This window comes from Mirounga angustirostris, unplaced genomic scaffold, assembly GCF_029215605.1.
Source record: "Mirounga angustirostris isolate CCGP_5_RB_7025 unplaced genomic scaffold, mMirAng1.0.hap1 SCAF_5, whole genome shotgun sequence".
In the NCBI taxonomy this organism is placed as follows: Eukaryota; Metazoa; Chordata; class Mammalia; order Carnivora; family Phocidae; genus Mirounga; species Mirounga angustirostris.
The window spans coordinates 162476522-162491539 of NW_026991713.1; the positions used below are offsets into that span (position 1 = coordinate 162476522).

A 15018-nucleotide genomic window follows, 5' to 3' on the forward strand; every position below is an offset into this window, starting at 1 on the left:
TAGTTCAGAGGTTCCACTTTTAATTCATGAACACTGAAAGTGAGCAATATTTGCTTTGCAAACCAAAAAATTAAGAGAAAAACCAAAAGCACTTCAATTAATAAGCTAAAAATAGGACTTCAAAGATATTAGTGTTGGGCTACAGCAGACTGATGTAAGGGACAGATCCTTCACCTGCTTTGGTAAACATCACCATTTTTACTTAAGTATAAGGTACTCTGGTAGCATAAAACTAACGAGAAGATCACTCTGGAGGCAGAAGGGTCAGCCCAACTGAGTAATAAGAGAATCTAGGGAAGCAAGCAGAGTGGATCTTCTAAGCCAAATGCCTGATTATCTATTGGGTTCAGCTTCCGTCAGCACTCCCGTTTACAAATATTCTAATTCTCTACTTATACTCCCTAAGAAAAGATAGGCATAACATGCACAGGGCAGGCCTAAAACCACCAAGTTTAAAAGTTAAAAAAAAAAAAAAGGTAAGAAATTCACAACTACCAGGAGCTGATATGATGTTCAAAGAATGCAAGAGAAAATGGGCTACAGCCAAAGGTCTACTGGCCACCTGGAAACCCAGACTCCAGTCAAGCTCTGGACCAAAGGCAAAAATCAGTCACAACACTCAACTGGCCAATATGACTTAGAGAAGCCAAGTGGGGCAGAGAAATGGGCCTTCCAAGTCCTAGAGACCGAAAAAGCCCTCTCCAGAGGTGAAAGCAATGAACGTGAGGTCAGTACAGAGCAGTCAGACATCCAAGGGGAAAAGCCTTTAGGTTGAGATAGGGAAGAAAACATTTTTGTTTGGAAGTTCTGGGGTTAAGTGAGGACTCAGAGGGAAAAAAAGGATTACTCCAGAAACACAGGGCAACATGTCTCATGTCTCGGAGGCAGAGATCTGACACTTGAATACACATTCTAGTTTATGCTATGCTTTAATGAATATTGTTCATGTAAATGAGTATGAAATTCAAAAGGAAGTTCTAGAAAGAGCTGAGGTTCCCAGAAGACCCAAGGTAATTATATCTACATCTCTGTGTTGTTTGAAGCCTTTACTCATCAAAACTTGCAGAATGGGAGAGACAATAGTAGAAAAAGAAGCAAGAAGCCCCCAAAGGGAATACCAGTTAAAGGACCTGTGGGCACTAGATAAGGTTTGGATGAGACTTCCACACACCAAAACCGTGTCATTTTGACACTTTCATGAGGTTCTGTTTAAGTTAATAGTCGCAGGCCTCTCTCACGTAAGTTTAACACTGCTGAAATTCAAGAACCAAAGCAGCGGAGGGGGTTTTCCACACTCGGCCAAAGGGAAGAAAACCCATCACTCTGGATGACAGTGGGCCCCATGGACTACAGTCCTTGCGCAGCTAGATTGGCAGCCGCCACCAACCAGCAAAATGAGAGCAAGAAGAGCAAGAATTCCAGGCGAAACAAGCAGGCTTGACTAGCGCAGGCAACAAACTCCTTCCCCCTCACTAGGGCCTTTTCGTCTTAAGTGACTCTTGACGACTCAACACTTCACTTACCTATCTCACGTTTTCTTTCATTGGTTGTACAATCGTGGAAAAATTCTGTCATCAGACTTTCCAATGCCCTGAGGGAGGCTTCTTCAGATGCCTAACAAAGGAATTTGAAAGAAAAGAAAAAAATCAGTAACTGTGTCTCCTGCTTTCTTCACTTCCCTCCAGGTCACATTTGTAATTTATTTCCTCAAACATCTTGGTTCGACATTCTTCAAATGCATGGAATTCAGAAAAACTGAAGGGAATTTCCCAGCTGGCTCAAAACCCAAATTTTGAGTATACTCTATGAATTCATGCTACCGTACAATCGATTCTCAATTATTTATGCTAAGGAAAAGGGAATAACTCAAAATATAATTCCGGAAATATATTAAAAGCAAAATAACAGCCCCTGGCCCTGACTGAACAGGCAGAGTGAAGAGACTGAGAGAGAAGGCTAGGGCTCCCTAGAGACTTCCTGTCGCTAATACATTTGCCCCAAGTCTAAATAATTAGCCAAATCTGGATTCAGAAGAACTGCAGTTAAACTGCTGCATGGATCCGTGGGGGTTCTGAAGGCACTTCTGGAGTCACATGTTCTGACAACTCTCAATCTCGAATTTGAGAGCCAAGAGCCAAGTTGAGCGGGAACTCAAAATGAGCACATCCCAACCATGGACCCACAGCCAGCCAGATTCTCAGCAGAGCTGCTCCGGTGGAGAATGAGAGGAGAGGGGCTCTCGACCCCAATGCCCGACCTCTCCCTCTTCCACGTGGAGCCCCAAACCCATATACTCTTCTCCCACTCACGTAGGAGACGTCGTTTGAAGCAGTGCGTTGGAGTCAACACCCCTTCACTCACCCGTCTGCAGAAAGGTGAGCATTCCTAGACCATTTCTGAATCCTCACTGGCATTATCTACCCAGAGATAATCAAGAGCCAAGAGCAGTTCTGATTTCTTAATTATCTCTTAATTCCAGTCTCCCCACCTTCCCCCCCTCCTCCCTTCTCCACATCCTCTCCATTGCCCCCAGAGTGAGAGCAGACTCCAAAAACTGCATTTTAAAACAAATCCACACTCAAATGTACATATCAACTGTAATATCACCAGAGGCCTCCACTTGGTAACTGACTTTTGAAGACACTGAGGAACCTGGGCCATCTCTGTGGATAAACCAGCACTTAGGACTGGTACCGATTATAGAGGCTGAGTCAGGCTTGCACCAGCCCATCGACAACTAGCAGAACAAGCACACTGCAGAGCACACGGGGGCTCCGCATTCTAACAGAGCCAGGCACGGCTGTCCCTCCGATGCTACAGTCACATATGAACAGCTGTGCCAGGACAACTCACAATGACATGCTGAGTGATGCATCACTGCCCAAGAGCTTTAGCACTTGGGAGTTGTCTGAATTTTGTATTTATGATCAAGATTAGGCCTCGAATCTTACTCTTTTTTCAAACCAATGAATCAGTTCAACTGAAAAATATCCTTGGATTCCAAGTTAAGCTGTTTTATTAAAAACTACACATTTTGGGGTGCCTGGGTGGCTCAGTAGTTAAGCGACTGCCTTCGGCTCAGGTCATGATCTCAGGGTCCTGGGATTGAGCCCCACATCGGGCTCCTTGCTCCACGGGAAGCCTGCTTCTCCCTCTCCCACTTCCCCTGTTGTGTTCCCTCTCTTGCTGTGTGTCTCTCTCTCTATTAAATAAATAAAATCTTAAAAAAAAAACCAACAACAGGGGCGCCTGGGTGGCTCAGTTGGTTAAGTGACTGCTTTCGGCTCAGGTCATGATCCTGGAGTCCCTGGATCGAGTCCCGCATCAGGCTCCCTGCTCGGCAGGGAGCCTGCTTCTCCCTCTGACCCTCCCCCCTCTCATGTGCTCTCTCTCTCTCATTCTCTCTGTCTCAAATAAATAAATAAAATCTTTAAAAAATAAAAAATAAAAAAACCAACAACAACAAAAAACCACACATTTTGGGGCTCCTGGCTGGCTTAGTCGGTAGAGCGAGTGACTCTTGATCTCAGGGTCGTGAGTTCGAGGTCCATGTTGGGCATGGAGCCTACTTAAAAAAAAAAAAAACACTACACATTTTTTCAAATGGAGAAATTGAAATGTCAGGCTAAAAGAAGCCTGCAATCTTTTTCACCTGTTTCAAGTTTTTGTGTTGATCAAAACATCCTCACTGTTCTCGCTTTCTATGTAAATGCTGAAAATTCAAATTCCTAAAATGAATGATATAAATAAAAGAATGCTTTGGTCTGTTTCATAAATCGACTTGGGATACCCATTTCATTTGAAAAAAGGATTTACTGTTTTAAGAAAAGTTTCTAGGAAGATACGAAAGAATCAAAGGAAATCTCACAAGTAACTTACTGGCAAAAAAATAAAATAAAAATTAACGTAAATTGAAAGATATCTGTTGAACTTAAGTCAGCTATTTAGTTAAAATAAACGAGTTCCTCTGAAGCCAAATGGGTCCCTGAAAACTAAGGACACATTTTCAAATCCCACCTGCTCCACAACTTTTTCTTGTAGTGAATCATTCCTAGCAAACACCTGAGCTCATCACATTCAGGCACTCAACGCATCAAGGTCTATTTTGTACTGGTTCTTGAGGCAGAAGTTTGTGAACTTGACAATTACCAGCCATGCATTAAATGCTACTGGGGCATGTTCAGGACAATCTCTCCAAAGAATGCAATTCCAGCTCCATTCCCAGTCCCATCCACTCCTCCCCTGCTCCAACCCAAGAAGCATTCCAGCAGAAAAGCAGAAAGATGAAAGTATCCAAAAGGATCGCAGATTGGATGCTCTCCACCAAACGATGGTTACATGAAAAAGGAAACTCTAAAACCTAACCCAGTAGGGTGCTTCCCAACAAGAACAAATAGTGTGCTGTTTGCATTTTCAATCACTTCGATAACTGTATAAGTACTAATACCTACCTCAGAGTGCCCCATGTAAAGCTGCTATGTAAACTCTAAAAAATTATCTAATTCATAGTTATGGCTGTTATCATTTGTATTTGGTCTCAAATACCAAATGAAAACAGACCAAAACAAAAAAAAAGAGAAGTGGTCAGGCCCACTTTGAAACTGGAGATTCATGTCCTCAGGCTTTACAGGCTTTGTCCAAACATATCTAGTGAGGCTTTTCCAACTGGATTTCAAAAATGAAACTATGTTAAGTCTACAGGAGACAAAAAGGAGACTAAGGCCTTGCCAAAGTCATACAATTAGAACAGAGATGTAAAGACGTAAAAGACAGGCTCAAGACCTGCAAATGGTCAAAGGATATTGGAGAATTCACCCCAACTAGCAAGGAGGCTACTGGAACCTTTGCCAGAGGTTTCAAGCAGGTAGTGAAGCCAAAATCCAGATTGCTGTGGGTTTAGGAATTAAAGGCAAGTAAGGAAGTGGTAATATTCCAGCAGACTACACTTTCCAGTAATAAAGGGACAAAGAACATAAAACAAAAACCAAATGCCACGATGTGGTAGGAAGAGAAGGCTCCAATTCCCAAAGACCATTCAAGCACCACACTAATTTATAAAGCACATTCAGGATTCAAATACACCCAACTGCTTCCCAGCTTGTGCTTGGGATTTAAGATGCAGATCTTGAAGAACGAAGGAAAGAAAAGATTAAATTTAAACCAAGTAAGACACATTCACATGAAAAAAATCCCAGGTGAACTGCAGATATAAAATGTGAGAGATAAAATAGTAAAGCTTCTAGAAGACAATATAGAACATCTTCATGACCTTCGAGTAGGGGAAAACTTCTTAAATAAGACACATAAAAGCACTAAACATAAAGGAAAAGATAAATGAGAACATTCATCAAATGGCACAATGAAGAGAGTTCAAAAGAAAGCCACAAAATGGGCTAACAGAGGATAACTAACAGAGGACTCAGAGGAAAAACAAATGACTCAATTTTTTTTGACACGCAAATAGTTCATCGTAAGAAGGTATTCAAAAGCCTATACAGAAAATTAAGTGCTCAACCTCATCAGTCGTCAGGAAAATGCAAATTAAAAATACGATGGTTTACCCATTCACCAAAATGGCTAAAATTAAAAAGACAATAACAAGTGTTGGTAAGGATGTTGAGCAACTGGAACATGCATAGAGTGCTGCTGGTGGGAGTATGCACTGGTATAACCACTTTAGAAAACCATTTGGCTGAATGGAAGAAGACATTTGCAAATGACATAGCCGATAAAAGGTTAGTATCCACAATATATAAAGAAATGATACAACTCGACACCCAAAAAGCAAACAATCCAATTAAAAAATGGGCAGAAGACAAGAATACTCATTTCTCCAAAGAAGACATCCAGATGGCCAACAGACACATGAAAAGATGCTCATCATCATCATTCATCATCAGAGAAATGCAAATCAAAATTACAATGAGATACCACCTCACACCTGTCAGATTGGCTAAAACCAACAACACAAGAACAACATGTGTTGGTGAGGACTTAGAGAAAAAGGAACCCTCATGCACTGTTGGTGGGAATGCAAACTGGTGCAGCCACTTTGGAAAACAGTATGGAGGTTCCTCAAAAAGTTAAAAATAGAACTACCCTATGTCCAGTAATCACACTAATGTTTATTAACCCAAAAAATATAAAAACACTGATTCAAAGGAATACATGCACCCCTATGTTTATAGCAGCATTATTTACAATAGCTGAATTATGGAAGGAGCCCAAGTATCCATCGATAAATGAATGGATATAAAGGATTTGTGGTATATATACACAATGGAATATTATTCAGCCATAAAAGAATGAAATCTTGCCATTTACAACGACATGGATAGAGCTAGAGAGTATAATGCTAAGAGAAATAAGTCGTCTGAGAAAGACAAATACCATAGGATTTCACATGTGGAATTAAGAAACAAACAAAAATGAGCAAAGGGAAAAAAAGAGCGACAAACCAAGAAACTGACTCTTTAAATTACAGAGAACAATCTGATGATTACCAGAGGGGAGGTGGATGAGGGATGGGTAAACAGGTGATGGGGATTAAGGAGTGCACCTCCCATGATGAGCACAGGGTGATGTATGAAGTGTTGAATCACTGTATCGTACACCTAAAACTAATATAACACTGTATGTTAACTATACTGGAATTTAAAACAAAATAATTTTAAAAAAGATAACCAATGGCAGCTGAACACACGCATACCTTATGATCCTGCAATTCTACTCCTTGGTAACTCCAACAGAAATCTGTACACATATACAAAAAAAAAGGTACACAAATGTCCATACCACCATTATTCATAGTATCCAAAAAAGTCAAAAGAACCCAAATGACCATCACTAGTGGAATGGATAAATTGTTTATTCATCAGGAGAATATAAGGCAACAAGAATGAATAAATATTGCTACATGCAACAACATGGATGAATCTCACAAACACAATGTTGAGTACAAGAAGCGAAAACACATCCTTCATTATTCACTGTATGTTAATTTTAAAAACAAGCACAATGAACCTGTGGTGTGTTATAATCACAACAGTGGTTACCTGTAGGGAAGAAGGATTCTGAAATACTAGTAACATTCCATTTTCTTGATCTGAGTGTTAGGCACACAAGGATGATCTTTACAGTACAATTTGTGCACTTTTCTGAAAATACACATACACCATTTAAAAAACTAATGTCATACTTATTTTTAGCATTCAGGCTGGTATTTGCAGATAGTGAATTTAGAAGTTGTGTTTTTTCTTCTATTAATGCCAACTACTGAGAGCAACTGGGGGCCTGCAGGTCACATCTGAGTGGGAGACTCCTGGACTGCTGGGAGCCATCACCTATTTGTAACAACACAAAGGATTACAATCCCAAAAGCCTATGTATGCTTCTCCAAGAGTTCCTTGGCTTACCACAGCAGCAAATTAAAACCCCGGGGCAGGAATCGAAAATAAACCTGGGTCAGAAGATACTCGCAGAAAGCTATGTGCGTATCTAAAATAAACCAAAGTTTTCTGTTCCAGAAAGAGTTAAAATCTGTGAAGTGGAGGAGCTTTCAGCTGTGCCTGCTCGGACTTTATCTGCTCCTTTTATTGCGCTGCTCACGGTTCAGCAGTTCACAGACCTATCTACAACTGACTCATTTATTAAGGAACAGAGAAGTCAACCAACACCCATAATCACCTAATAAATTACAAGAAAAACCTGAAAGGGGAAGGATCATGTAATCTGAAATCTTGGACTCTTCCTTGTATCTTCTATGCCCACAACTAAGGTCATCAGGCTGGCTGGTTCCTGCTTTACACTGTCTTTTAGATTTGTACCTTCTCCCTCACCGCTACTTCTACCAGGCCCTATTCCCCTCCTGCCTAGATTACTGTAATTTCTCTTAACCTGGCCACCTTGATGTCAGCTTCCCCAATTCCAATCCAATCTGTGCTTCACCACCAGATAAATTCTTCTAAATATTGATTCTCTGTCCCCAATTATTCTAAATCTAGCTTTAAAGAGCCTTTGAATCTGATCTGAGAAACTCAGCATTCATTCCACAAATAAGCTCAATGCTCACTAAGTAACTGACTCTGCATTAAGCCCCAGAGATATAAAGATGAGTAAGACCGTCCCTTCAAGGAACTGGAGGTAGCCTGGGGAAGAGATGGAGAGACGGGGAGAGCCTGTAACAAAAAAAGGAGACTGTGATGGTTTACATCGTCTAGTAGTGACAGATGTATAAAAAGTTTCAGGAGCCCAAAGGGAACTAACTCTGTCTGACGAACAGAAGGAAAGCTTCGCAGAGGAGATAATATACCTTGGGTTTTGAAAAATACAGAGAAGTTTACTAAGATGAAAAGAGAAGGAAAGCATGCCTGATTCACCATCACTCACCACAAGAAGCCATCACTCCAGTATGAACACCCATGGTCTCCCAAGCAAATGTCTATTCCCATCCTGCATTTGCTCCTGGGTCTGCACTTCATAGTTCTACCTTCATGAAATTTTTCACAAAACCAAAGTTTACAGCATGGCTCCTTTCTTTGTATCTCGGGCCTCTGTCATGGAATCAGTACCACAGTTTTGCCCGTGGCCCTGTTCTCTGGTCAGTTCAGCATGGCCTGATGAAAGAGCACAGGCCCTGGGCTTGGGCTCCTTGGGCTTGACTCCAAATGCACCTCAACCTCGGCCTAGTTATTTAATCCGTCACTTTTTTTCCTTTTGTGCCCAACTGGGGATAAGAGAACCCAACACATGGGGATTGTTCTAAGGATTAAATAATCTGTGTAAAGCACACAGTGAACACAATGTCAGGAATAAAGTAAGGGCCAAAAGCCCCACCTGTAAGTGTTAACAAACACTTCATCGGTACTAGGCCTCTCTCCTTAACCAGAACATCAAGTGCCTGGAAAGAGACTCTGCCTAACACATCTGTACTTTCTACCACATCCAGATAGTTTAGTCCAAATTCAGGAGAGAAAAAGGAACAAGAAGAGAGTACCACTTTTAGTTTCTCAGGAATACTGGTAGTCCCTCCAGAGATAAGATATATGTGACTATTTAAATTTCCCCCTTTAGGGCCTCTGACCACAATGACCTTTGCTCACAAGCACTCAATCAATAAACATTAAAAACAAAAACAAAAAAGAAAAACCAGGAGACTGCTAACAATTTATCTTAAAAAACACTGAGACTGAAGGTGGATAAATGGTGCTTTGTCCCTTAAGGCACCTATATGACAAGTTTCCCAAACCCTGACTAAAATTTGTTATGTTTTATCTAATTGCCTCTAAAACACCCCCTCTGAAGCATAACCTTTGGGGCACCTGGGTGGCTCAGTCAGTTAAGCATCTGACTCTTGATTTCAGCTCAGGTCTTGATCTCAGGGTCCTGAGGTCAAACCTCACGTTGGACTCTCTGCTAGGCGTGGAGCCTATTTTAAAAAAAATAATAAAAAATAAAATAAAAAAATAAAGCTTAACCTTTTTACAAAATCAATGCTGGGGAAAAAAATAGCTCTTTTTCAAAGAAGCTTTTATCAAGCTTTTTGGCACCTTTTCCAGGAGCCACGTTCCGCCTATCCTATAAGGAGGTAAATCATATGAGCCTCCTATATTTAGGTTCATGGCCTCCTTGACACCAAACCTAAAAAAATGAAGACTAGCATCCCGGAGTCCCTTTCAAACATTCCTGTGCCATACCCAGAACAGTGTTTTTACTGCATCCGCCTATATATAAAGAAGATTTCTGAGAAAAGTGATTCTGTACTAGCTACTGACCAAGGCTGAAAAGTATGCAAAGCATACCTGATGTTATTACAACAGATGCCATCAGCAAAGACATTCAATCTCATATAAACTTCCTGGGAAGCTAACAGGATTATCGTGGGTGTTCAAACTCAAAAGAACCCTCTTTCTCCACTACTCTCTTCATGGCAAAGAAAACAGATGAGCAAAGAATTCCCCCTGGCCCTCAGGCCGGCGTACAAGCATGAGACGAAATACAAAGATAAAAGAAGGCATGATGAGAATCAATGTGACATCTATGTGGCCCCCCTGATGTCACCCGGCTCAGGCTCAAAACACTAGAAAGCAGGAAAGCCTGGAGAGGAAGCCCCAGTCAGGAGGGCACCATTCACAGGTCTTCTCCCACCTTCCTGTCTCTGTTCTGTGGGTCTCAAATGGCAGACACTAACCTTAAAAAAAAAAAATAAAGAAAAAAAACCACACGTCATGATTCAGTAGAAATCTCACTTCACTTCTCTAAAAACAAACTGTGTCGAAACCAGTTGGACCTTGGAAGTCCAGCACTCAGAAGGGCAGGCCCTGAAACCCAGGGTGCCGTGTGCCTTGCTCACGTGCACGCAGCTAGTGAGCAGCAAGCCAAGCCTCCCAACTCCGTCGCATCCACTCCCGTGTCCAGGTGTCCCTTAGCCTGTCTAATAGAGAAGTAGAGGCAAGGCCAAGCAGAGGGGTCGTCTAGGGCTCCAGATGTACAGTGAAGTAACTCCAAAAATTCTGTGAAGTTACAGGAAAGAACGTTTTCTACTGCAGGAAAGAAATGGACACACGCCATGTTCTGGGAAAGCAAGGCCAGGGCAGAAGCACTTACCCTGACTCCAGGAATGCGTGTCTGGAACGAATGATTGAAGTTATGCATTTGTCTCAGAAGGGCTGCTTGTTGTCTTGCCTACAGCATAACCCTGAAAGTACGTACCCTTTGGGAGTAACCATGGATATAACTTTGTACAGTATCATCATGCAGATACTGATGCATGATCAGATTAATATCTGATTAAAACATGTACTTTAGCCACATCTAAACAATTCTAATCATTAAAAGGCACTTTCCTGCTTTAGTCTAAAACTACCATCAAGCTGACCAATGGCAAAAAATACCTCCCAGTATTTCTTGGGTTTGCACAGTATTTCTTGGGTTTGGGTCAAATTCTCTGACTCTTCCATTAAAAAAAAGGGGTCTGTTTACTGCTGAGGACTAGGAGGTAGAAACAGGGTTAAGTGCCAGGCATCTGGGCCAGAAAGTCCAACTGGTCCCCCTGTGGTGATAAAGTCGAGGCAGCATTTTCTGTCCCCCCCCCCCCCCGCCCCAGGGACCAATTAGAGGAAACATCTTGTACACAGAGGACAATATGTTTTATGCTGGGAAAACCTATCCATGTACTATACGGGACAGTACATAAAAACAAGAAGAACCAATTAGCTACCACTGGACAGGAGCCCTGGTTTCAAAAATTTAAAACAAATCTAAAGAAGATTAAAGAGTCATGACAAGTAAATGCTACACTTGATTCTAAGGCTAGATCCTGTGCTGAAGGGGAAAAAGTGCTATGAAGGACAGAATTGGGCCAAAGGACAAAACTGGATACTGACAGTAGATCAGATAAAAGTCCTGAATCAATGTTATATTAACGGAGGCTGATAACTGCACTATGGCTTTGTAGAGAACATCCCTGTGAGAAAATACACTACATAGGGTCAATGGGCCAGAATGTAGGCGACTTCCTCTCCAACAGTTCAGAAAAAAACACTACTTGTGCATACATTTATATATGGATGTGCATATATATACATAGAAAAGGTGCAAATAATAAGGCAAACAGGGCAAAATGTTAACAATAGCGGAGTCTGGGTAAAGGGTATGAGAGTGTTCTTGCTACTACTTACTCATTCCTTGCAATCTTTCTGTCAGCTTCAAATTATTTCCAAACAAAAAGTTTTTTAGGGGCGCCTGGGTGGCTCAGTCGGTTAAGCGGCTGCCTTCAGCTCAGGTCATGATCCTGGGGTCCTGGGATCGGGCCCCATGTCCAGTTCCCTGCTCAGTGGAGAGTCTGCTTCTCCCTCTCCCTCTGCCTGCCACTCTGCCTACTTGTGCTCTGTCAAATAAATAAATAAAATCTTTAAAAAAAAAAAAAAGTTTTTTAAAACTTCTGTCAGATTGGTACCCTCCCACTTTGCTCCTCACTGCTCCAAGCTGGCTGGGTAAAGAGGCAAGAGAAAGTGAGACAAGGATACAACAGGCAAGAGGAGCCTGACCGTTCTCTCACATGCCAGGTTTACTATCACGCTGTTTTTGAAGAGGATAGTACGTAGCCTCGGCATTAAAAATTTTGCATCTGCTGGTTGGGCAACAAGCATTTCCCACCAGGAGCTAAAATACATGTAAGTTACATGCTTATTTATTTATATTACAGTGGAAGGCTTTAATTACACAATCAAAAAAGCGAATGATAAGAATAGTTATGCTGCAAGAAACTAAGATAAGTAAGTAATAGAGCCCAAAATAGGCTTGTTCTTCACGATTCCATCTGCTGCGTTTTCCCAGGTACTTCTCCCAGGAAGATGAATATTTATATCTGCATGCCTAGTCAATTAAACGCAAGAGATACTGAGCACATTAACACAAGGCATGCTATCAAGAAATCCCAAGACAGGACCACAGAATCTTAAGAGAGAAATACAAACCCCAGAGATCAGCAAGTCCAACCTCACTTTCAGAGAAGGAAAACGAAGCTCAGAGAGAGTATCCTGCCCAGTCAACCAGCTATTGGTGAGGTGAAGGCCCTGAGCAGGGCCACCAGAGCCCTCTCCCAGCAGCAGCTCCTCTACCCCTTAAAGAAAGACACAGAGTTGTAGGGCTATGAGGATGATGAGTGAGCCGGCGTTACCTTGCAGGGCATGAAATCAGGGAATGAATGTGAAGTTGATAGAGCACTATAAACGCATGCTGCAAATCTAAAATCCCAATCAACACTACAGCTCATACATAAAGGGTTTCACATCAGCTGCTCTTACTACCTGCAACTGCTTAAGAGCAAGTTTTGTAAAACCCTTGCTACCTTCATCCTGAATTATCCCGAGACAGCACTGGCATTTTAAATACCAGTTAAAATAACATTTATTTCATTTTGGCAAAAAACTCCAGGCCGTATTACAGACTGTTGGGTTTTGAAGGAGCATAATCACTTCCTTTCTGCTTTCCAGGTTCTATCCAATTGCTACAGAGTCTCAAGCAATCAAGTGTAGATCAAAGTCCAATGTCCTCTTCACAACTGGCAAAGCTGCAATGCCGCCTCCCCATCCTGAACTGACCAGCCAAGCCCAGCAACAATAGGAAGGCAGGACACGGCGGGAGACAAACTTCTCTTGAAGATAAGCAGGTGAGAGAAGTCCAAGGACAGAGCTAGGCAGTGTTCTGACACAGTGACCTCACACCTGGGAGGTAAGGGCCAATGGTGTTGGGCTCTTCCCAATGCACCCCTCATCAATAAATCAGGAGTAAGGAAAGAATGAGAAGGGGAAGACAGAGCTCAGAAGAATGTGCTCCAATACTGCTCCCACCCGGGGTGCAGATAACAACCCCTCAAACGCGCAGCAAGCCAGTAATGAGGACAGAGGAGCAACATGGTGAATGTACATACTGTAATCTTACTGAACTGCACATTTGAAAATGGTAGGGACGCCTGGGTGGCTCAGTCGTTAAGCGTCTGCCTTCGGCTCAGGTCATGATCCCAGGACTCTGGGATCAAGTCCCCCATCGGGCTCCCTGCTCCGCGGGGAGTCTGCTTCTCCCTCTGCCTGCTCTGCTTGCTCTCCCTGCTTGTGCTCTCTCTCTCTGACAAATAAATAATTAAAAAAAAAAAAGGTAAATTTTATGTTTATTTTACCACACACACACACACAAAAAACAACCCTTGACTGGGGGGGGGGCGGAATACGTTAAGGCACCATTTCTAATATATTAAAGTATAAGCATGATTAAGTAAATAGTAAACAATATGAACCTATAACCTATAAATCCTATAAAGAGACAAAAATAGGGGAGGACGTAGCTACCAAAAAATAAAAAATAAAAAAAAAACAGACAAAAATAAAATCTAAGTTGGTGATAACTTTTCCTACCACCCCCCCCCCAAAAGATATTACGGAAGAATGAAGCCATTTTTTTAATCTATTAAATTTGCAACAATTTTCTTAAGACTACCCAATGCTGAGGGGTGTATTATCTACAGCCAGTGGGAAGAATAAACTCATATAAACTTTCTGAAAAATATGTGATGACGTACCTTAAAAATGTTCATACTAAATCTAAAACTATTTTAAAATAAAAGGTTTAGGGGCGCCTGGGTGGCTCAGTAGTTAAGCGTCTGCCTTCGGTTCAGGTCATGATCTCAGGGTCCTGGGATCGAGCCCCACATCGGGCTCCCTGCTCGGCAGGAAGCCTGCTTCTCCCTCTCCCACTCCCCCTGTTTGTGTTCCCTCTCTCGCTGTGCCTCTCTCTGTCAAATAAATAAAATCTTAAAAAAAATAAAAGGTTTAGGGGCACCTGAGTGGTTCAGTCGTTAGGCATCTGCCTTTGGCTCAGGTCATGATCCCGGGGTCCTGGGATCAAGCCCCGCATCGGGCTCCTTGCTCAGCGGGAAGCCTGCTTCTCCCTCTCCCACTCCCCCTGCTTGTGTTCCCTCTCTCGCTGTCTCTGTCTCTGTCAAAAAATAAAATCTTTAAAAAATAAAATAAAAATAAGATAAAAGGCTTATTAAAAAATCTTCATACCCTTGGGTCCTTCTGGGAATCTAGCCTAAGGCAATTTTCTGAAATACAGAAAAAGCTCTTTGCAAAAACATTAATCACATTATTATTTACAATGGCAAAAAAAATGGAACAACCTAACTGCCCAAGAATCCATGCAATGCAATATTACACAGCCACTGTAAATATTTATTAAGTATTTGATGATCTGGAAAACCACTTATACTATAATGTTACATGGAAAAAGCAGAAGGAAAAAAGTGCATTTACAGTGTGATCTCAGCCACATTTAAAAAGTAAACAGGAAAAAAGACTAGAAGGAAACAAAATCCAAGAAGCTGAATCAGAGGACGGTGAGCTCCTGTCTGTTTTGTACTTATAACAATAGTCTACAGAGTTCAAAATACTTTTTCCCATTAGGGAAAAAAGTAACTAGGCAAAATCAAGAGGTGGCAGAGAAGACCATGACAGCATCAGC

The 15018-nt window shown here is 41.8% G+C and overlaps 1 protein-coding gene across 5 annotated transcripts in view; it reads right to left on the reverse strand.

Moving 5' to 3' along the window:
- XPO6 (exportin 6) overlaps positions 1–15018 on the reverse strand; it is a 102972-nt gene that overhangs the window by 71706 nt on the left and 16248 nt on the right. For 4 of the 5 annotated variants that reach the window (XM_064592899.1, XM_064592900.1, XM_064592897.1 and 1 more), the window contains exon 2: positions 1524–1614. In XM_064592899.1, coding sequence (XP_064448969.1) covers positions 1524–1614 — 91 coding nt within the window. Of the gene's footprint in view, positions 1–1523; positions 1615–11678; positions 11836–15018 lie in introns of those variants that run through there. The other variant, XM_064592898.1, reaches the window with a different exon arrangement.